General features: G+C 40.2%; 1 protein-coding gene across 12 annotated transcripts in view; it reads right to left on the bottom strand.

Annotated features, from left to right (window-relative positions):
* Positions 1-24,085, bottom strand: part of FBLN1 (fibulin 1) — an 82,923-nt gene that overhangs the window by 6,530 nt on the left and 52,308 nt on the right. For 6 of the 12 annotated variants that reach the window (XM_068952072.1, XM_068952069.1, XM_068952077.1 and 3 more), the window contains 2 exons: positions 17,539-17,681; positions 15,170-15,301 (listed from right to left, as the gene is read on the bottom strand). In XM_068952072.1, the coding sequence (XP_068808173.1) occupies positions 15,170-15,301; positions 17,539-17,681 (275 nt within the window). Of the gene's footprint in view, positions 1-15,169; positions 15,302-17,538; positions 17,682-18,651; positions 23,119-24,085 lie in introns of those variants that run through there. The other 6 variants (XM_068952093.1, XM_068952098.1, XM_068952105.1 and 3 more) reach the window with 1 other exon arrangement.

The following is a 24,085-nucleotide window of genomic DNA, read 5'->3' as shown; positions in this document are numbered from 1 at the left end:
TATATGCATTTGTATACATATAAATAATCCAAACTACTGCCAGATCAGATGCTTTTCTTCCAAATAACCTGTGAGCTATGCACAGGAAAATACAGGAAACACAGTTATCGAAAATGAGATCAATCCCCTCAACCACATGCTGAGCTTAGTGTTAAGTAACCAGCACAAGACCTCTTTGGCTCTTGCCACCTTCCCTTCTTTTCCCCCATACAGAGGGTTACATCTGTTTGATTTTATTCTGGTCATCAATTGCCCAAAGAACTACTTTTTTTGTTTTTCCTTTATGCTCATATCACACAGTCTCCTTTGTGTGACTCTTCTCAGCTGGCAAGTTAACAGAGACATGGCTTTTTGCTACCAGCTGAATCCAAAAGCATTACCCCCTTTTCATTACTCTAAGACTGTACGACTCCACACTTCACACTACAGATAGGTACTAAGTTAGCCAATTTTTCTGGGAACAAGCAACTTACTTAGAAAAGTTGCTAATAATTTTTATTATACTGTTTAACTCTATGATTTGCGGTCAGCTAAAAAAACAAACATGAGAAGGACTGGTGTGGAGTTACTGAGGGAGTATGAAGTGGTGAAAAGAACGATCCACTTTTCTGAATCTTTAGTCTATATGAACACATTAATCCAGTCCTAACTAGAACAAAGCACATCTTTCAGTTTGTTCTGAGATCTATTTTTAAAGAAGCACTCTGTAAAGAGTATCTAAAATAATAAGAAGGGGATGTATATTTGAAATACCAAAAGCAGACAAACAAGTCTGAGCATATCTCATTGTTCACTTTTCTTTCAAAATAAGCACACACGGCTATTAAATTCCTGTGTGTTACTATCCTGGTGAAGCATTGTTAAAGTTGCCTTCTGTGAATCAGGACTATTGAGAATTAGTCTTCATTCTCTCTACTGGAAGTGGAACTGCAACTCATGGGCTATTGAGCATATAAAAAGTAAGAATATTTTGCATCAGTTCGATGCAACGGCAAGTTGAAATATGATATATTGTATGAATTATTGTGTGGACTATGGCTCCATGAGAATGTTAATACTGGGTCCATTGTAAAATATAGAGTGCAAAGAGTCTAATGATTACAAGTTAAAGGTGACTGACCAACAGCACTAATTCTCACCATACAATAGCACATTCTCCTGAAGAAGCCTCCTGTCATTTTTTTCAAAGGGGAAGCATATTGTGATGGACTTCAGCTTTCACTTACAATCAGATCTGTAGACTCAGCCTGAGGATTAGGAAATTTAGGAGGAAAAGTGATTCACCTGGGCTTTTATGTATCTGACTTCAAATTTTATTTATGTCATGAGGAATGACTGTATTACTACCAAATTATCACACGCTTTGCATGAGAAAGCTACACATTTTTCAACCTAGCATGCATTGCTGCATCTCAGCTGTTAAGTAAGTTCTATATCCAGCTTAGCTGCTTTCTGACACTGCTCTCCTGCCTGCCTTGCAGGCTTGTACGTCGTTAGAAATTGTCTGGGGAGCTCAGAGCTAGACAGCCAGCAAAACGGGCTGTGCATCAGGGGCAAAGAAAAGTACACCTAAAAGTATTACCAAGACAGTCTTAGGAGATTCTTCAGTTTTCCTCAATGAAAGTAAAAAACACTGCAATTAACAGAGATATAGCTTAATTCTCGTTCCGATTTAAGGTTGAAATTGCCAAGGCAGTCTATCTCCCTGATGGATTGACTCATGACAGTACTGGGTGGCTAAGGCTCTTGGAGTCAGTGACTGTAGCTGTTGCATTATAAGCAGCTGAAAGATCATGAGAGCTAGATTTGGAAGTAAGTTGATTTTTAATTATTTTCTCTGGAAAAGTTAGCAAGTATTTTATCCAAGAATGTCATAAAAATGTGACCGTCATCTGGGCAGTAATCATGTTAAATCTGGAGAATGAATTTAGTCTCTAAGATGGGGAAAAAAAGGATTTAAAATCTGCTTTCAGTTGCAACTTCTGGGATGAGCTGCTAGTGACACCTACAAGAGAGATATTTCAATGACCCAAAAAGCACCTTATATTTTTTCCCCTTCCTATTTTCCATGTGCTGTAAATGGATACTTGGGACATGAAACGATTAATTTGGAAAAAATCAAGTACCAGAGAGAACGTGGTAAACGAGAGCTGTAGAGCCTAAGCTCAACTGAAATTCAAGTTATTGGGCTTTATGTTACTTTCCACAAAATCTCAGCCTATGTTCTGAAGTCCCACATTTGGCTCTTCCTAGACATCTAATTCTATTTCCTCACAAAGAAATGCTCTAGCCCTTTTTACAACCTTGTCAGAAAGAAATAGAGCTAGCTGCCATGAAATAACAATAACTACCCCTTTTTAGCAATGGATCATTGAGAAACACACAAATAGCCTTTAAACGGTCTGCTAGTCTGTGTCAGGCCACAGCTATGTATGGTTATGTACAAAGGAGGGACATAGGCTCCCCCCTTAATTTTTGCAAGCTTCTTTAATCCCAAGTTGAAGTTCCAGTAACAAAGCAGAGAGGTTTATCTCAGCCTCCTGGAATCTAAAGCCATTTCAGTGCTAGTAAAGGAAACTAGCCCAAAACATCAGTCCACTAGTAATAATGTGCGGTGAACAACTTTTTGCAGGGGAATAGCATGCTTCTGAGTTTCCCTTAAGCAATACAAAAAGACTGATCTTCTCATGTCCTGGACTTTAATTTCAAGTTTGCTTTTCTCCTCTAGGCCTCTTGTTTTATACTGCTGGCCAAGATTTTCAAAACTAAGTAACATCTCAGAGGCATCAAATTTACTTAAGAGCCTAGTCATATTTTCAAAAGAGATGTTCAGGCAATTAGAAAGTTTAGGGCTAGGGAAATGGACATAGCAGTGGCTATTGGAAAAGGCAGAGTTGATAGGATCATTCCAGAAATGGGCAAGAGAAAAAAAAAATCATCCATGAGTAAATGCTTCCTTGGATCAAACCACAGACAACGGGTTGCAAGTTAGGCTTGAATACCAGACTATCTCAGCCTACAACATGTAAATACATATCTATAGTTTGAAGCCAAAACTGTATAGCCAAATTGTTTTCTGGCTCTGTAGATCTCAACTCAAAGAAGCCACATTAAGATTCAAAGGTGTTCATTCCAAATATACAAAGTTCATCAATGTGGTTGAAAAACATTTCACATCCTGGTCACAGACACAAAACATGTATTTTTAGGCTATTTCATCCAGTTGTTTCTATCAAAAGCTTGGGGGCTCTGCATATGTTAAAGTTTAATTAAATTCCTTTCCTCAGTGCTGCTCTTTATTTCAAAAGGTTATGCCAAAGTAATGATTTTGCGTGGTTAAATTACTTCTGCCAACATAATTACTAGAGTACTTACTGACCTAATACTATGCCAGAGTAGAAAGGAAGTGAATCAACTGTTGGATAATTCTTTGAAGTATCCTCACTTTGAAAAATATAATGCTTCAAAGGTTAATAAGGGAGGGAATGTCTTACTGCATTTTGTAGAGTGAAGCATTTTTCACTTTAATAGCAATTCAGTCATGTCTTGGCTTCATCATCACCACACTCAGAAACTGAATCACAGAATAAGTGAGGTGGGGAGGGGCCCTGGAGATCAACTAGTCCAACTCCCCTGCTCAAAGAAAGGTCAATGACAGTCGATTGCTCAGGGCCATGTCCAGCCGGGTTTTGAATATCTCCAAGGATGGAGACTCCACCACGTCACTGTTCCACTGTTCAATCACCCTTACATCTTTCTTCTTATGTTTAAATGGAATTTCCTGTATATCAGTCTATGCCCATTGTCTCTTGTCCTTTCTCTGGGTACCCATGAGAGGAATCTGGTTCTGTATTCTTTACTCCCTCCCATCAGGTATTTATCTATCAGGTATTTATCAGGTTAATATTAACATTGATCAGCTTCCCGCTGAACCTTCTCTTCTCCAGGTTTAACAGTCCCAGCTCTCTCAGCCTCTCTTCATATGAGAGATACCCCTGCCCCTTAATCGTCTTTGTGGCCCCTTGCTGGACTTGCTCCAGTATGTCCATGTCTTTCTTGTACTGGGGAGGCCAAAGGAGGACCCATCACCATAGACGTGTCTCACCAGTGCTGAGCAGAGGGAAAGCATCACCTCCCTCGATCTGCTGGCAACGTTTTTCCTAATGCAGCCCAGGATGCTGTTGGCCTTCTTTGCCACAAGGGCACATTGCTGCTCTGTGACGTCAACTTGCCCACCAGAACCCCTTTTCTGCAAAGCTGCTTTCCTGCCAGTTAGTTGCCAGTATGTACTGGTACATGGGGTTATTAACTTACAGGTGTATTTCCCTTTGCTGAACTTCATGAGATTCGTGTCAGTCCATTTCTCCAGCCTGTTGAGGTCCCTCTGAATGGCAACACAACTGCCTGGTGTATCAACCACTCCTCCCAGTTCTGTATCCTCTGCAAATTTGCTCAGGGGGCACTCTGTCTGATCATCCAGGTCATTAATGAAGATGTTAAATAGTCTTGGCCCCAGTATTGACCCCTGAGGTATACCATCGGTGACTGGCTTCTAGCTGGACTTCACGTTACCATTCAGTCAGTTTTCAGTCCACCTCTCTGTCCATTTACCACACTTCATCACTTTTTCTCTGAGGATGTTAAGGGAGACAACGTCAAAAACCTTGCTAAAGTCAAGATACACAACATCCCTTGCTCTCCCTTCATCCACCAAGCCAGTCCTCTCATTGTCGAGGGCTATCAGGTACACTAAGCTTGATTTCCCCTTCATAAATCCATACTGACCGCTCCCAGTCACCTTCTTCTCCTTAATATGTTCAGAAATGGTTTCCAGGAGGATTTGCTCCGTTACCTTCCCAGGTATCAAGGTTAGGCTGACCAACCTGTAGTTCCCCAGATCCTCCTCCATGCCCTTCTTGAAGATAGGAGAGACCTTTGTTTTTCTTACAGTCCTCTGGAATCTTCCCTGATCAACATGACCTTTCAAAGATAATTGAGAATGGCCTCACAATGCCAGTGGCCAGCTCCCTCAGCACTCATGGGTGTATCCTATGAGGTCCCATGGACTTGTGTATGTCCAGTTTGTTTAAATGTTTCCTTACACGATCCTCCTCCACCGGGGGTGAGTCTAGAGACTTTCCCACTGCTCTCAAGGATCTGGAATTCCTGAAGGCCAATCTTGACAGTAAAGACTGAGGTGAAGAAGGCAATGAATACCCCCGCCTTCTCCACGTCCTTTGTCACCAGATCCCCTGCCCCTTCAGCCGTGGGCTCACATTTTCTGCAGTCGTCGTTGTGTTGCTGATATACCTGTAGCAGCCCTTCTTGTTGCCCTTCATGTCCCTCACCAGATTCAACTGCAGGTGGGCTTTGGCTCTCCTAGCCCCATCGCTCCACACTTGCACAGTGCATCTATATTCATCCTGAGTCACCTGTCCCCACTTCCACCGCTTGTATGCTTCTTTTTTATGTTCGAGTTTTGTCAAGAGCTACTCGTTCATCCATGCAATCTTCCTGCCACCTTTGCTTCAGTTTCTGCACATAGGGATGGACTATCCTTGAGGTTGGAGGAAGTGATCCCTGAAAATCAGTCAGCTCTTCTGGACCCCTCTCTTTTCCAGGACCATGTCCCATTACATCCCTGTAATGCCAGCTAATGCCACAGAAGACAAGGAGGAGTGGAGAGCTGTGTCTCCAAAGACATTTTCACAGGCATTAGGATCCTCCAGTCCTCTCTAGTTCATGACTGTGCCTAAAGGCACAATCTAGCTGTCAGATTGTAGGCATTTCCCAGACCCCCAGATGTATGCTGACTTCAGAAAGTTAATGCACACCTCAGATTCCTCCATTTTTCAAAGGCTAAATAGTCCTTTTTATTTTCTCTTTTTTTTGTGTGTGAAAGCTATCTATATTTCTCTCAATTATTTGTGACAATAACAGTGTAGGCTCCTGCCACGTTGTGCTCTATAGTTTCTCATATAATCTATTTTACTAATAAGTGGCTGTTCTTTGGAAAATGAAATATTTCTTGGTAATCATCACTGCAGGCATCAAACTATATGCAGAAAAATAGCTCTGAAGATATCATTAATCCTTGAGCTGCCACACCTGACAAACATAAATATGGTTAAAGGATTCAGAAAACTCATTAATCAAAATACAAGAACTGAAATAGATTTCCTCTTGCTTTGAAGTATATTGCCCTTATAACATTGTGAATTAGGCCTTCATTCAAGTTTGATGGTGAACATTTTCAGAAAATAATAGATTTGGAGAATCAAGTAAAGAGCTGGATGTTAACAAGGATTCCATGATGATGTAGGACTGCTTCATAGGAATGCGGCTGGCTATACATATCTTAGCTGAAGTATCTGGGGCCAAGACTTTGAAAAGCACGTGCTTTTCAAACATCAGCCTCCCAGATCTTTATTCAGATTCCTAAGGAAATGGCCTTATTTTCAAGTGTTGAGCAACAAAATGCTTATAAAAGGCTTTAGAAGTCTGCTTGGACACACACATTTACACTTTCACAAGTGACGTGATGCTCACAGTGCAGCTTCATAGTTGGTTTAAACTGATCAAAAAATAATGGCCCTGCTCTATTCCCCATCCCTTCCCTTAGATCAACATCTGAAAAAAAAAACAAACCAAAAATGAAATGTGGCCACACAAGCACTAATGCTGACAACACAGAAAAGGCTGGAATGCTTGTCCAGGAGTGGGCAGGTGAGGGGGTGCCCTTTTGAGTACCAACAGACCCCCAGATCGCTTCACACAACCCCAGTGCTCCCTGTCAGGGGACAGAAAGCCAAAGGCAATTTAGGTGCCGTACCAGCAGGAATTACACCAATGGTGCAATACAGGTCTTCTAATGACTCGCCACAGCTTTCACCACAGCGGCATGTTATCTCAGGAAAAGGCAAAAATGCCATAGCCTATGTATGTCCCCAATCCAATTCAACAACTTCTGTACTGTGTAGCTCAGAGATGTACTGTATCTTTTTCTGAGGAGCGTAAAAGATGATCAGAGGTAGTGCAAGACACCCCTCAAAAAAAAAGTATACTATATAGGGTATACTATATAGGAGGGCCTTTGGCCATATACAACACTTACTGCTCATTTCTCAAATATGCTCACAATATCTATTGACCATAGTAATTATTTATAAAGCATGTAAAGACAAAGCTCTTACTTAACATTTCCCCAAATAATTGTGTCTAAAACTCTCCAGGTACTCATAGTTTCTAAAGTTTTCATCTAGGGTGTGGTACAGGTCTTACTTTAATTTAAAGCTTAGCTAAAACCGCTTGAATATGCTCCTCTTTTGCCTTTTCTTTCACTTCTGAAGAAAGGAAAGAAGAAAAGGGAAACTACAGTACAGGAGTTACATTTCAGCATGTTCCCAGCGAAAAGGATCTTCCTTATTCAACAGGTCAGAAATTTGGGCTTCAATTTATAATAAATGCAATCCTTCAGCTGCTCACAAAGTTTAATTTCATTAACACTTGGGCTTCTTTAGAAAGCTTTGATTGCTGAGATGCATCAAATAAAGAGGCAATAAAGAGGCCTCATGGTATTAATACATTTTTTGGCCAGAAACAAATGGTAAATATTTTCAAAGCTATTATCTGTCATGTTGGATCATATGGAGCCTTGGTATTATGAAAGAATTAAAAACAACCTTTGATTTTTACTGAGGTTTGGCTAGCTTACAAATACTACGATCTTTATTAAGGATACCAAATAACTTCAGAGAGATGTGCTCTTATCTTGGTTTGGCAAACTGGATGTACTTTTAGATCTCTAGTTTGCCTTCAAGCCAAACCTCACAATGGGTTTTAATGTTGACAATGCTGTGAAATCACTCATGCCTAAAATGCAATAACTGCACTTGAAGTAGCCTCATTAAAAAATAGTTTCCACCATATATATTTTAATCCTTCCTATTGACCTTTAAGAACGTGACACACTTTGTGTAGTTTAAGTATCCCATGCACTACAAAAGCAGGTGGAAAAACTTCATGGCTGAATGTCCAAAACGTTCAGAATCACATATATCAGCTTCCTGATCGTTTACTCCCACTGCTTGTTATTTACACAGGGTTTGGTGCCCATCAGTAATAGCCGAGTGCTTAATGTACATGCAATTACTCCATTTAGTGAGAGTGGCTTAGTTTACCCTACCTGTCCCACTACCTCATTATTCTGTTTCAGCCAGGCTTTGATACAGTAGCATATCCATGACACAGGGGCAATTAATTATTATAAATCTAAGCATTTCCTGGCAATGAGCCACATTATGGCACACAGCATGATACGGCTCTGTGCTTCAATTTACCAAGGAAGAAAAAGTACCTAATCCCAAGGATTTGACATGAAAGCCCTTACATAGCCACTCAGTCATCACCTAGAGGCAACAGCTCTGGCGTATTGTTAGCAGAAATTCTGATGAAGGAAGCCTTCTGAATCTTAATGTGTGTTAATCCCTGACGAAATTCTCAAAATAAGGCTGAAGTAAGGGGTCACTTCACCACATTTGACCCCTTCAAAAATAAAGACTTTTTATTTTAAGCGAGCCATGCATCTGTGCATCATACTGGGAAAGATTTATGATACGCCTTGAGTCTCTTATCTTCTGTCTCCAGTTTTTATAAGGTGTAGACACTACTGCAGGAATGAAATGCCTGCTATAGACATACAAACTCAGGAGCAGCCGCAGAAGCAGCTGAATGAGTGACACAAGTATTTCACACTTGGAGATCCTCAGATGCAAACCTCTGACTTGCTCTTTTACAGGGCTAAAGCACCTCACTAGGCTGAATTCCCTCAGACATATTCCAGGACCCTTTTTATTTCAGAGGAATTGCTATAGTAGTTTTCTTAGTGTACCGGATTCCAGATTTGGCTGCATTTGCTCATTTATGTAATATCTGAGCCCACTTTTTAAAATTAATACCAAAAAAGGCACACAACATAATCTGAACCAATGACCTTTGGCAGTCCCACTAGCTGTTCCCTGACTCAGGCATTTTCTCTCCTAAGTTGGCAGGTTTTAGACTTCACGCTACACTTCACAAAACTTCATCAGAGTTGCTGTGTGATTTATTTGTCTGCTGGCTTTATGGAAACTGTAACTGAAGGTGGTCTGCCTGAATGTTTTTGTGATATGTTACATCTTCCTACCCAAAGGGTAAGATGAATATTAATCAATAAAGAGTGTTTGATTAACCAGGTACTTACAATGTGCTAGAATGAAATTTGGCATTAGGAACACTATTTTGCTGGAGCACAAGAATCATTCTCACCAGAAAAGCACCCTGAGCTTTTCTCAGATATGAAATGAAAATTTACCTCCTGCTGGAGTTGCTTGTTTGCTTCCAGAAGAGCTCTCCAGCCTGACATCTTTTTTCTGGAGGGGAGGGAGGGTGGTGAAAGATTTGACTACCGAACAGTGCAGTCAGCAGCGTCCTGAAAGGGCAGGTTCAGGCAATAAATCTAGCATCCAGTTTACAGAATGGCTTCTGGGCACCCTAGTCTCAAATGCATAAGCTACTAATATCAGTGGGGCAACCTGGCATAGAAAAACCCCCCAAAATGTCCTTTGTGGAGGGGCTCCTCCTGAGAAGGGGGCAAGCCTGGATGAAAGTGGAACAAAGATATTGAAAGGGACTGTGACTTCTGTAATATGAGGCTGGAAGAGCCTGTCGAAAAACCTGCTGAATTATGTCATTGCTCTGTGTGCTCACTGTGAATGACTGGACAGTGCGAATTTTGTATGGCCAGACACTATTGTTGTTCCATGCTAATGACATTGTTGCCCTGACAAAAGATGGCTATTGTTGCTTACTTTCCAGTGACAGTGCCCCAGGGGGAGAAAAAGTACATGCTGAAATCCTCACCTCTGTAAAGGAGAGGAGCTCTCCTGGATGCCCTGACTCCGCCTACACCAAGACTCTGTTTCACCACAGAAAAGCGGTTGTAAGTGAATTGCTACTTTTAGCATCGCAGCCGTGCCAAAAAGCCCAAATCAGTCCTGGGATCTCATTATGCCAAACACTGTCTGAATGCACAGTAAGAGCTAGCCAGCCTCTGGCCCAAAGATAAAGAGACTAAAGAAACAAAGCATCAAGGAGAAGCACAGAGAAATGTGAAGTTACTTGCCCAGCACCGCAGAATGGGTGCAGTGACAGAGTCCAGACCCAATCTTTTGCAATCCAGTGCCTCTGAATTCAATGTCAAACCATTCACACATTTTGTGGGGTGGACTGAGAACAGATTTTGCCATAACCGGGAATGGCAGGACTACCCTGTGCTAGGGACGGGGTTTCCCAAAAAGTCAAATAAGCCTCCAGTCTCCTTCGGCCATCCACAATGAATACGGGATCCCACACGTCCTTACGCCACCTGTTTTTGTTTATTTTTTGCCTGTTTTCTAAAAGTCTGTGTTCAGCCTCTGGAATATATTAACCAATAATGATACTATATTGGAAACTAGAATCCTAATAAATACAGTGTTATGGCATCAGTAGTTCAACCACTTTCTGTAGTGGTTCAAAAGTAACTTCATGAACTATCACTGCCCATAGAAAAGCCTCAAAAAACAGGATAGAGATAGTAAGGAAATCCTTGGAAATGCAACTCAGATCATTAGTGCTTGCTATAGAAATGGCACATGAAGAATTCAGATGATGGCTATTACAGTAAATTCAATTTCCTGAAATAATCAACTTCAGCAAATGGTAAGATATGTTTACATTGGGCACAAACATTTTTCCTGGATCCATTTCCAAGGTGAAAGACCAATACAGTAATACAATTTATAAGAGATATATAAGAGGTTTGAAAAATATGAATGTCTCTCTGTAACAAGAACAACGGAGGGCAGTAGCACATATCTGTGGAATTATAAGCAACTGTTGAAATCAGTGTATTCAAGCACCAGCACAATACTCCTAATAAGCTCAATAGGTACAATTGAAATTTTGTAATTGCGTTGGCTCAGGATGTTTTGGCTAAGAATAGTATCATTCTGCTTAACAAGCAAGAATATATGCTTAGGTTAGCAGCAAATTCTATGTGGAAGATTTCAGCCTATCAAAACTACTTTTAGCTGCATTAAGAAACTGTAAAATCTTCTTGAACTTTACCAGACTACGAGGAGGTATTATAGTCAACTAAAGTAATGAATGCATAGCTGAGGGGGAAAATGCTTTATAGTACTTGATAATACCTTAGGCATTAATAGCGCATTTTTGTACAGGTTGAAAATGCATTCTTCATTTTTCACTGACAGCTGGTTAAAACAGGAATGCAGTGAAAAGTCTATAAAAGCTTTAAAAAAAACACTGGATAGGTCTGCACTTCTGTTTTTCTCCCTCCCATGCTAATAAGTGATGTGCAGTTGTTAACAGTATCTTCTGGATTCAGTGCCACATTGGACTGCAACCACACCAGGCAACAGGTTTTTGAATCAGGAAAGAACGGCGTTTGGCATCCTTTCTTAATACAGTTGGGTAGGAATATTGGAGGCAACTCTGTACAACCCTCTTTTTCTGCAGGTTGCATAGAGTCTGCGCACTGCCACTCCCGAGGGCTGAGTTCCTTTCTTTCTGTTCCATCGGAAGCTGCTTTCTGTAGGTCTAAAGAGCTAATTTCTGGAGTTTTTGTGCTCATTTCTTCTGGCTCCTTCACTTTTGGTACTACTGCTCATTGAGTGCTGTTTGACATATGTTCTTTCTTTGCCTCTTTCTTCTCCTACCTTTCTGGCTGCTCCTCCTACACCTTCTGTGGGAGATCTTGTTCCTTCCTTGGGGCTGCTCTTTCCTCTGTTTCTAGTTTCTTCTTTTTGCTTCCTCATAACTTGCTCCTACACATTCTCCTCTCCTCCTGTGACCTCAGCTACTGTCTCTCCATCAGCAAGTCACAAACCAACTGCTACCTGATCAGTCATTTTGTCTCCCATCCTACACATTCTTAGTTTCACTGACATCTTCTTGATGTCTCAGTGTCAACTTCAATGGATTATGGCTAAAACTGATCACTCAATCCCCAATTCTCTACCAGTGCAGCAGTCCTCACTTTCCTACTACAACTCCAGCTTTAACAGCTCCTCTTTCTCTATAAACCCTTGCCAAAGAAACCTGCACCTTATCACTCTATTTAGTGTTACACCTCTGAGAGCCTCTTGTTCCTTTCCATTGACACAAACAAAGTTTAGGCATAGGTCAGTCTTAAGGCACGATCTCTCTTCTTCATGTTGTGACAACCCATTTTATTAATGAAAGATATCCTGCAAGACTGTCTTCATAGTCTACTGATCTGTCCTTTCTCCCCCTCTTTTCCTAGTGCTCTCTCCTTTCTCTGAATCCATTCATTGCTTTCCTCTGCCCCGTGACATCAAATGAAGGCTTATGACACTCAGCTCTTCCAGTGACGCTAATAAATTGTTTGTCCTTAGGCATCTCATATCCCTCTGAGCTGATCAATATCTTTTCTTTAAAAAAAACAAAAACACCTAGAGAGAAAAGATATTTGCTGATCTAATTTCTGTTAGCAAATAAATAGCTTTGAGACTCTGGTTATTTCCCCTGAACTATCACAACAAAATGAAGCACGCTCATTACTCCTTTTACCCATGCATTTATGATCTAATCTCGGGGTAAACGTATTGTTACTCAATAATACAAGCAGTAAAAAAAGATTTCAAAAGAGACTACACAGATTAAAGGGGCATATGTCCATCATTGGCCCTTAAGCATGACGGTCCAGATGTGCCCTCCCAGAAGCAAATAAATAATAATTAAAGATAACGATCTTAGAAAAAGATTCCTCTTACCTGTCTGTTACTGGCCAATGTTGGGCACTGGTTACTGGGCTAAACGGGCATTTGGTCTGCTAGGGTTCTTACACCACATCCCTACATTTCTTATGTTCTCACAGCTTAATGGGATAACCAGTCATCTTTTTCTATCATCCATGGCCTTCCTCTTTTTCCACTCTTTATACAAACCTTTCTGCTTTCTTTCCAAGGTGGACTCTTCTTGTGAACTCCTATGGACTAGAATCCCACCTTATTTATTTGTTTTCAAAACTTCCCAGCACTTTTTTGGGAACACCTAACATTCTGATTCTTAATAAAAAGAAGAGCAATATTAAGATGAGAGCAACGGAACTGCTGCTGGCAGAATTATTTGCAAACCTAATTTCACACATACAACATGCTGTCCTGAATCTCTGCCCCTTCAGGTAATATCAGCTGGGTTTTTGTTTTGTTTTGTTTTTCCCCTTCCACCTGTGCTGCAGGCAGTTTGCTTTGCAGCTTCCACCCATTAATCTCAAAGTACTTGTACATATAGGAATTAATTAAGACTCATACATACAGGAATTAATTAAGACAGTAATAGGCATGTTTTATCATCTCCACGTTGCACATGGGGGAACCGAGGTGAAGAAACAGTTGCCCAACTCTTTTGGAGAGCTGGGAATATAGTCAGACATAAATCTTCTCAAGCTGGTATGTAAAAATATCCGTTCTCTCCTAAATGTTGTGAAGTATACGTCCACTTTACCAAGTAAAGTGCTGTTGACATGCAGTCCTATTATTCAAAATGGGAATGCTTCCCTCAGGCAAATGCCTTGACCAGTCACATTTCTAAACACATCCTTCTTTCTTATTTCAGACAGAAGGAAGCACATAGCAAGAGAAGCAAACTACTGTAACTACTGTGGGATCTGATAACATTTATACTCTTAAAAAGAATCAACCCAATACCTGAAATCTGTAATCTTATAATCCTGCTTTATTCCTCTCCCTCTTTTATACTCTCCCTCTTTCTCAGCATTCACATGTATACTTCAGTTTGATAAAGAAAGAAATATAAACCTCATGACTTATCATTTTTATCTGCAGCTCATAAAAGCTTCACACAGCTGACCCTGTAGTATCATGCTTCTGAAATGCAACAGTGCCACCTTCAGCTCACACTAAATATGGCTTGCACATAAAACCTCCATGGAAGAAGCACAAGGATTTTTCCTGTCATCCAGAAGAGTCTTGCTAGAAAGCGCAGAAGCACACCTATAAACCTGAGCAGAACCTGGACGTTCACATACTGAAGCACAGATGTTCATTCAGAACGGCAGTGCTTTATTTTCATAAATAAACATAAACAAAGAGCAATCAAATACTACTTTCCAGTAGGCCAGCCCTGGCATATTCATACTCCTGAGTAGGAGAATCACAGAATATTCCCCTGCCACTGCACCAGCAACTCGCATGCGGGCAGAGCAGCCTCCTTCCTGCTCTGGGACCTCATATAATTTGCCAGCAATCCCTGGGTACGTTGTGTCCCAGAGCGAGAGCCAAACTACAGTATATACATGATACACATATGTATACACACACAGTATACACTCCACACTGCCTACAGTATGCACTGTACCCTCCAACACGGCTCTGCTCTGAAAGGAGCCTACCAGAAGACACAACCCCCAGGTTGTGTTGCAGCCTCTCCATGGTATATGAGGAGATAGATGCATGTCTAGCGCATGACCCATTAACACAGGTATACCCTCTGCCATGTCTGCTGCCTGCCAAATTGAGACTGAATTAAATGTGTATGTTCCATTCTGTTGTGTAAGTAAGTTTCTTCCAAACCACAGCATTTGACAGATCCCTTTTACCTCCAACCGAAAGAGATAGCTACTGAAAACTGAATCAGCCTGTCATTTAATATTAAAATGGATAAAAGTTTCAGTAATTTCAGTCTTGCTTTGAAGGTTTGATTATTATCCAAAAATCGATGCCATGATGTTTAAACAACAAAGAATAGTTAATTAAATTTACAGTCTCCTTGCTGTCAGACTCCAGATTTTATATTTGGTTTGATTATAATGGCAAAACCCCATCATTCATATGTGTAATTAGAGCCAACTCTGAAAAAAAGTTAATGTATATCACAATTAAAGTTGAAGACTCTGGTATTTTGAATGAAAAATCTGTGATTTCAGTTTAGATGAGACATATTTGACTGGAAAGAGAGAATATTAAACAATATAGGCTTGAAAATCAAGGCGTAAAGGAATTACCTGAGATAATTTCTTTGACTTTGTTCTACAATATTAATGAGACAAAAAGTGTGTACTATAAACACAGAGCGCTATACTCACCCACTGTCATACCATCCATGTAACGCTTGATGATATCAAAGGAATCTCTTAAATTTCCTTCTGTTATGTCAAATATGATATCTGCCTGATTGGCTGGATACGTAGGTGTGATGGCACGAAGAAAAATGATCTCTGCGAATAAAGAGTATCACAAAATGGATAAGAATTAATGACAACATCACTGAAGAACCTGATAGAATTTTATGTAAAATGACTTGTACTTAAAGCTGATAACGGATACTTCCCCCTGCCCCCAGTTTGTGTTTTAAAATGGAAAGAAAGAACATCTAGGGGAAAGGAGGATTCTAACTGATCGAGTCTTTCCTCCTGCACTATCCAAGAAGTCTTGCAGTCAAAACACTGTTAATTTTAGAGTCCAGAAAGACCACTCTTAGAAATCAGATAGACTTTCCACGTGCCGAAAAAGGACACCACTGAGGATCCACAGAATGGGAGGTGCAAAGGGACCAAACAGATAAACAGCCAAATCCTGAATCCCTTGGACAGTGAAACAAAAGCATTGTCGTTACAAATTACAGAGTTCTTTCAAGTACTGGAAGAGTGCTTTAGGTAACATAAATAAATAAATAAATAAATAGAGCAAGACCACTGTGAGGCAGCTAAGTATTATTATTCTTATTATTACCCTCGCTGTGCAGATGATAAAACTAAATCATAGAGTTATAAGAATTCACCCAAGGCCATGTGCTGAATTACAGCTTAAGGACATCTTCTGGCTTCAAGTATTACTCTCAGATCGTTCGGTCTCATCTCTTTTTATTAAATCATGAGGATGGACTAGTAAGGGAACTGTTTGGGAAGTGTTCTGGGCCAAATCCATAGCTCTGCTGCCAGTACACCTGGTGAAGCTAAAGGGGTGTGTATGGGAGTAAAAGTGGCTACGGGGCATTCTTCCATTCTCTGTGATGTAGGGCCAGCTGAGGGCTGAAATAGGCCTAATGCAATTTACAGTAGCTTTATGGATCTAATGGTGGCTACGTCGTTCCCATATGAACTGCTGTTCTGGTCAAGTATTAGGATGTCTTTTGCCCCACTCCTTCTGACCAGAAGGGTTTGGAGAGTGACTGATATAACAGTGAAGAATCAGCTTTGACTTTCATTTTGGGACAGTCTTCTGAGGCAGCAAGACTGTGACTCTGATTGGATTTAAGATCTTCAAAAACTCCTTCAAAACAATCTCCCTTTCATCACTCCTCTTATATTTTTTTCTGTGTCTTTACTACACAGTAAGTTGCTGAGTGGTTCATCCTACAGAGAAGCAGGGCTGAAGGCAGTCATTCCACGTGTGGATGTGTAGGCAATCCCCAGTGAAGCTGGGAGACAACAAATACAAAAGCCAAAGAGCAAAACTTGGCTCTTGATTTGTAAGTTTATTTGTGAACGAAGCAAAATGAGTGTGATCCCCCCAAAAACTACAAGACTTAAGGCCTGCAGGTACTGCAGAGGCCAAAGAAACTAAAGATATACACAAAAGTGCCCATGAGAGTACTTAATGTGGGGATGGAAAACTCAGTTTGGACAACTGGGCATTCTGCATGTGACAAGAAGGCCAAGCTGGACATCTGTAGTTTTATGATATTGATTATATTAACTGTATAGGAAGCATCAATTGGATGCAAACTGGATTTTACTGCTTTAGATGTGGCCTTTTTTTTTAAATCATATAACCTAAAAAATAAGCGTGAGATTTTCAGAATAGACAGTGTGATTTATAAGTGCAAATCCTAATGGCTTTCAAGGAGTTTGTTCTCCAAAGTCACTTGGATGCTTTTAGAAAGTCTTAGCTTGAAAGCTTTCTGCTCAGTCCCTGGAATTTCCCTTCACTTACTCTATGTTTAAAAAGTAACACTATTTTTTCACAGGTCACAAATCAAAAAATCACAATACTAGATGGTGTTTACAATATACTGCATTTTGTGATTAATGCCTGCATGTATATAAAGGCCATGCGCTAGGAACAAGCCATTGGACAATAATGAACAACAGACCATAAACAGATGAGAAGAAATATATAAAAGTACCTACTTCCTATGGCAAAATCTGCAAGAGGGAAGAAAAAGGAAAAAGCACACAGCTATTATGTGAGTAAATGTGGTAAATGAGAACTCGGACTCAATATTTCCTTAGACTGGGAAGCTGTATGAGTTAGTGCTCAGAATGACTTTTTTTCCCCATAAAATTAAAACTCCTGGATATTGAAGGTTTCAATTAAACGAATAGTACACTATAATTTGGAACCGTGCAAACATTTTACTGCACCGGTTGCTAGTCTGGCTTTAGGCAAGGATTTCCGGTAGAGGTTTTATATGTTGTAGTCTATTAAATGGAACAACGAGCTAACCACTTACCTTCAGGTCTTGTAAATTCTCTGAACGTGGGCAGTGAAATGACAGTGTGGGAAATTGTATGGACTGGATCCAACACACAGTTGACATCATTTGGTCGACAAGACTTAATGCAACGGATAGTATCTGTCTTTTCAAGTCTGACACTAAGAGAAACAAGAGAGAGAGAGACGTATATATCCTGAAAATGATTTACTTTGTGTTTTGCAATCCGAGGAGCTAAAAACTGTAATTGATATAAGAGTTCACTCTTCACCTCAAAACCTTAGACAAAAGCAGGTCATCAGAACTGCTGGACCACAGTAATTTGGCTTGGCTAAGAGTTGTAGTCAACCCCCCCCTCAAACCCAGTTCTTCAAGGCCAAGCATACACAAACAGGAAGAACTGTAGAGCATGAGATGCCCATGTAAAGCACTTTCCAAACACAAACAGGACCAAAGGATAAGGCCCATCTCCTCAGCTGCGGTACTTCGGCACAGTTTCATTGATTTCACTAGAGTTACACTCTAGTTTACGCAAGCCTTTTTGTATTCTGTTTGATATCAGACAGTCATACAAAGCAGAAACAATTGTTCCCATTCTAGAAATCTGGCGAGAAATATCGGAAGGGCCAACTTTCTTTCAGAATTTTCAGCGCAGCAGGGGCCAGAAAGGCCTTCTCTTCAGCCTTTTTTCATATCCCTCCCCCTCCTTTCCATCTAAACTGAGAAAACAGAGAGGAACAGAAACCGGGGGGAGGAAGAAGTTAACCACATTATTTAAAACCTCAAAGATTGAATTCTGAGTTTGGGGAAATGGTAAGGGTCATTTCTTATTCCATCTCAGCCAGCTGCTCATTCGTCCTTGAAAGTCTATTAAAAGTTAAATGACTTCTTCTCACCCTTGTCCACTAGAGTGAATTTAAAGTCACTTACAGTTCAAGAACTTCACACAATACCCAGTCTGTGTTCAGGAGAGATGAAAGGACTGTGCTGGGACTTACAATGTGACTAAGCCCCACAAATGATCTCAACTTTGACCTGCCCATTTCTTCATATTTCTAAGCAGAAAAAAGAAAAGACTGCAGTATCAGAGAGAGGGAATTAAAAGATTAAAAAGAAGAAAAACTCACTGAGTAAGAGGGAAATAAAAATTGAAGCTTTAATTTGCCAAATATCTCTAGAAACAAACAGTTCTTGCCGTTTTCAAAAAGCGTTACCCAAGTCCACACCTATAAACCATCTTCTTTTCAAATGTTCAAAGGGACTTAATGGCTCTATTAATAATAAATACATCAGTAACTTCTTATTATATGCTACCCACATTTGCTCATCAAAGAAAACAAAACCGAACACGCTGACTTTGTATGAAGCTAAAAGAAAAGAAAAAACATGAATCGACATTAAGGAAATCATGCTTCGACAGATGTGAACTGGCACAGTACAAGGAAAGGCAATGAAAGCTGGGTTAATTTACACCAGCTGAGTCGAGCTTGTTATTCTCATTCTGTAGTTGACATTTTGAGACTGGGGACGGAGAATGGACATACAGGCCAGGAGAGACCTCATACTTCCCACCTCCACCGCAGTGGGAAGCATTTCGTGGCTTCCTAGACACGTCACAGGGTTCAGAAAAAGGCTTTCTGCTGAAACGCTGGTCATTTTGGAATGAATTAACTCTGGATATATGGGCTTAATAGCCTGACCTAAGATAACAAGTTACACCTGCTTATTTTAAACCCCAGCTTCCAAATGAAGAAAGGATCTCCAGCTAGTTGACTCTCACATGGGCAGTGTAAGGATCAGCTAAATTACACAGTCCAGTTCCAGTATAAAATAGTCTATTTCAAAACATGGAACAAATAGAATTGAAGCAAAATGTACATCAGTCATGTTTGTTTTTCTCTCTCTCTCTTCCTTCCTATTGTGTATAAGGAATTTAACAGGCATTTACATATGTGCACACATACCATACAAACAAACGCTGAATCTTTCCTTACAATCCTGCTGAGCTGGAGTAATAACAGCCAAGTCAGTCTGGTGCTACTTCCAGTAACATGTTTACAGCTTCTGAAACATTTCTTTAAAAGTTTTTCTCTTTGTGTTACACAGCACATAAAGAACAAACTATGGCATCTAAAGATTTCTGTGACACCGCGAAGTAGTGACTTGCATACCTCATTTTGTGATTTTGTTGCTTAGAAAGTACCAACGTAATACATAAAACAGCATCATGAATTTTCAAAACTGTATTTAAATAATAGAATTAGTATGCAAAAACATTCTGGTGGGAATGTCTGAAGCATTAAGTATTGGTCTGCCTTTGCTCCCATTAAAAGGGAAGGGTGCTTTACTCTTGACTTCGGTTGGAGTAGTATTTGACAAATACAAATGTTTCTGAACTTCCCATCCAATAGTGTCATTCATTTGTTAGAGATGAAATTCTAAATATTACTTATATTCATAGTTCTCACCCCTGATTCATTCTGTAAAGCATTCAGTAAAGCATTTTGGCATGAATTAGGTACTCTGCATATAGAAACCGAGGATCACAGCAATCACAAGTGATTTGCTTGTGTCTGTGGCTAACTGTAAGGAGTTTCTAGATCCATCCAGTCTGCAACTGTACATGACAGACTAAGACTTTTGCGTCATTTCCATTTCTCTGTGCTGTTTCTCTTTCCTCTTACATACCCTGCAGCTTTTCTTTTTGCTCTCTCCTCACTGTTAAGCTCAAGTTTGTGCTTTTTCATTTTCCCCCAGCTAAATTTTCATTCTCCGATCTCCTTTCTTTTCGTATCTCTGCTAATTGCACCAGCATATCCAAAACGCAGCTGCTAACAACTTGTTTTCCCACTGCTTAGTCTGCGTATCTTTAGATATCTCTTGGAACAATTTCTCTGACAACTAGTATCTATTTCAACTTCTTAATATTTATTATTAATGATGCACTCTGCTCTGAATGTTCTCTGCTCTCTTTCGATTTTATCCTTACACATCATGTGGGCATTTTATCTTGTGGTTGGCTGATGCATTTCTTATTGCTTACATCCTCCTATAGTGGGCACTGTGACTGACAAAAGTTTCTTTCTATGTGCTGAGAAGTTTCTTTATTCAAATCTTTCCTTGAAGTATGCCCTGTAGCATGAATTGCAGCTCTCCAGCTGGCACCTCCTCTATGCTTTTTTTCATTTAGAAAAAGAACAAAGTTAAGAAACAGCCCCGTTGCTCCGATTATTGTGCAAATAATGCTTTCCTGAATACATTTTTTTTTCTTTCCTCTTGGGATCTAGTGTCACTCCTTTTCATATTCTCTGTCTGATTTAATTAGTATGATCTTTGGACCAGGAGCCCTGATTTCATTTTCATTTGGAAAGATCCATGCACGTAAGTGAAGCTATATAATTAAATGTTTTCAAAAGTTCCAGCTACACTGCAGCATTAAAGTATCTAATACAGTAGAATCTGATCTCTGTGCTCTTAAATTGCTTGCTGAATGCAAGCATGCAATAAAATGATAGTATATGGTAGCACTTTACAATACCGAGGGCCAAATTCTCACACTCCCTTCTTTTCCTGCCAAACAAATATATATTAATGCTTGCAAAGATGAAGTTTATTTTTGAATCTTTACTTAATTACGGCCTCATAATGAACTGGTAGCCAGAGGGCATTTGTATACGAGCATCTTCTGTGGTGGTAAGAAACCCCATTAGCTTGAGTAGCATGGGCTTGTGCTTTCAATATTGAAAGCTGGGACTCTATCCCCACTGGCAACTTCTGGCAGCTTTATAAATATGTGTCAACAGACTCATTAAACACTGGCATTCCTCGCGGGACTTGAACTCCTGTCAGCCAGCTGGGATAAACTTTGCCTTAGGGAACGTGTAATGCTCTGGCAGAGTGCTGAGATCATGTCCCAGTCTAGTCCTTGGCTCACAATGAGCCTAAGAGCCTGCAGCTTGCAGCTAATAGAGTAATTCCTTCTGTTCGGTGATTAAGGCTTGTGATCTTGGTTTAGAAGGTTCCCAGTTTCTAACCTCGTTCGTTGGCTGTGCTGTACTTACGTAGCTAGGGATTTTTTTATATATATACACACATGGATTATTCCTCACTCAGCTATGGATTGACCATTCTGTCTATGTAGGATAGAGATATCTGAGCCCAGGACAGCATCAAAGAGCATTAATTTTTGGATCATACCTCTGGGCCTGAGCTTTTAATATTTGTTAATACAAAGACTGAAGAGTAAAATAAATTCTCTTCCAGCTCATAAGCAACGTATTTTCAAATAAATCCTAGCTGTACTGTTGACACTGCTCTTAGTGTCTGGGAAGTAAAAGAAGTAAGATTTGGCTTTTGAAATTCTGGCTGGCCTTTCTCAGCTCTGATATGGAAGTAAGAGAGAAGAAAATGTTATGAGACCAACTAAGCATCTTTATCAAATGTTCACACATGACAGCTCTCAGGATACAGCCTGTGAAACAGCAAGGAGCTCTCACTACCTGGATGTTGTTTAGGAGCTCATTGCTGTTCTCCCATCATTAGTTGTTCAATTCAGTGAAAAATCCATAGAAAGGAAGATGAAATAGCTCTAAAATAAATGTTCTTTAGAGGAGATTCTCTTTTGCACCACCCTTGAAAGTCAGAATTGGGATTTGTAGCTGGCGTAAATCAGCACAAGCTCATTGGCTACAACAGAGCAATGATAATTATCGCAAGTTGAGAATCCTACTCTACGCTTTCAAGGTGATGTGTGTGTACTTCTGAGGTACTTCTGAAGTTCCAAGGGCCTGTTATGCCCTTTTAATAGATTTTTATTTTCAGAAAATACATAGTAATTGCCCCCCAGCTGATGAAACTCTCTAAAGATGTCTCAGTTTAGACAGCTCAAATTATGTATCTGCCACTGTTTTGAAAATTCAGACCTAAACATATGCAGCTGTGTATCATCAGATGAGACCAACTCCACTGCTGTGTGAAGTGAGTTAACAGTTCAGGCCTCTATATATTCAGATAAAAAGCTTTTGGACACCTATTTTGGCTTTCTATAATGATGTACAGCACGCATAAGAATCTTGCCAAATTAAGATGTTCTGTGATGGAGGAAAATGGAGAACTGTAATGATGATGGCAAATAAAATGCAAGTGCAGCATGCAACAGATGATCTAAAACTTTATTAAAACTGGAAAAAAAAAAGCTACTGTCAAAAGAGAAAAGGTAGTCATTGATGCCTGCAAGTTAGGGATCAAAGCTGTGCAGAGACAAAGATAAAAAGTTTGGCAATAAATGTGTTGACAGTTCCATGGCGGAAAAGTTGCATTTGAATGGTCAGAAGAAGGTCTCTGGGCTCTGTGATTTGCTGCTGCATGACCACAATGCCACTGTGGTTGTTCACTTTTTTTGTGGTGAAAAAACCCTCCTGGTTCCCGCTGATGATGGACAGCAGAATTTTATCCCCAGGGACAGCATTGGAAGGGCCCATGCGGAAAATGTCGGTGGGTACTTGAATGTTGGTAGGAAAAGAGAGGTGATAGTAGGTTATTCTCAGAGGCAGGCTCTGGCACTCCTTATTTTCATTACAAGGCAAGCGCTCACAGCGACTGCAAGAAAAGTGAGAACACAAGACAAGAGGAAGATTAGCGTACATTTAGCAAGCGTGATAGGAAAGCAAGGGCAGTGGGGATGGGAAAAGATATGCTGACTTGCATATTGTATCCATTCTTCAGCCTGACAGATCAGTCACATTGCAAACGGACATTTATTAAATAAGGATGAATGTGTTTGTAGTTGTTGCTTTGGGATGAGGGTTGCCATTTTAAGAAGTGTTGCCCTTTCTTTGCATGCACTGATGAATTAAGTCTCACGCCTCACCCTTTGGTGAGACTTTACTAGCATTTAGAATCTTTCTCAGGAGAATATAGGTGTGTTTTTCTATATTTTTAAGTTTTATTCTTTTGTTGACTGGACATATGTTAAATAAAGGGAAAGATCTGAAGTGATTAGAGTGTTGAACATGTCCTATTTGGGATGTCCTCAGAGGGTGAGATTTTAAGACAGCAAAGTATTCTGAAAACCACCATGTACCAGCTGTTGGTCTTTCCAAGAGAGAAGAGGCACTCTAGATACTGCATTGTGTAGGTTCACCGTTTGACAGTGTACAGAAGAATGCAAATCTTATTTCCAACACTGCCTGTATGTTTCGGTTTATTTCCTTTGAAGACAAACCTCCTTTCTCCTCCTGAGGTAGCAGTGTATTTCTATGTGCCACTAGAACCAACTTAAGTCAGTCTAACATATCTAAGCAAGCACTGAAAACAAGGTCCAACAGCCTGACATCTCCAGCACGTGCCCTAGACATTCAGTCCACTCTTATATGGGCTTGAGTCACAGCAATGATGGTGGTGACTGAGAAAGTTACCCTTTGCTAATTGCTGTTTTCTTCCCTTATCACTAGGTGCTGTATTACAGCAACAAATCCAGAGGACTATTAAGAGGTCACCCATATAGACTGAAAACGAACAATGAACTCAGTCCCAATGTCAGCACCAGAAATTATGATCTACATGG

This window comes from Struthio camelus, chromosome 1 (genome assembly GCF_040807025.1).
Source record: "Struthio camelus isolate bStrCam1 chromosome 1, bStrCam1.hap1, whole genome shotgun sequence".
Lineage (NCBI taxonomy): Eukaryota > Metazoa > Chordata > Aves > Struthioniformes > Struthionidae > Struthio > Struthio camelus.
The sequence above is the reverse complement of the archived record's forward strand: the minus strand, read 5'-3'. Positions and strand labels throughout refer to the sequence as shown.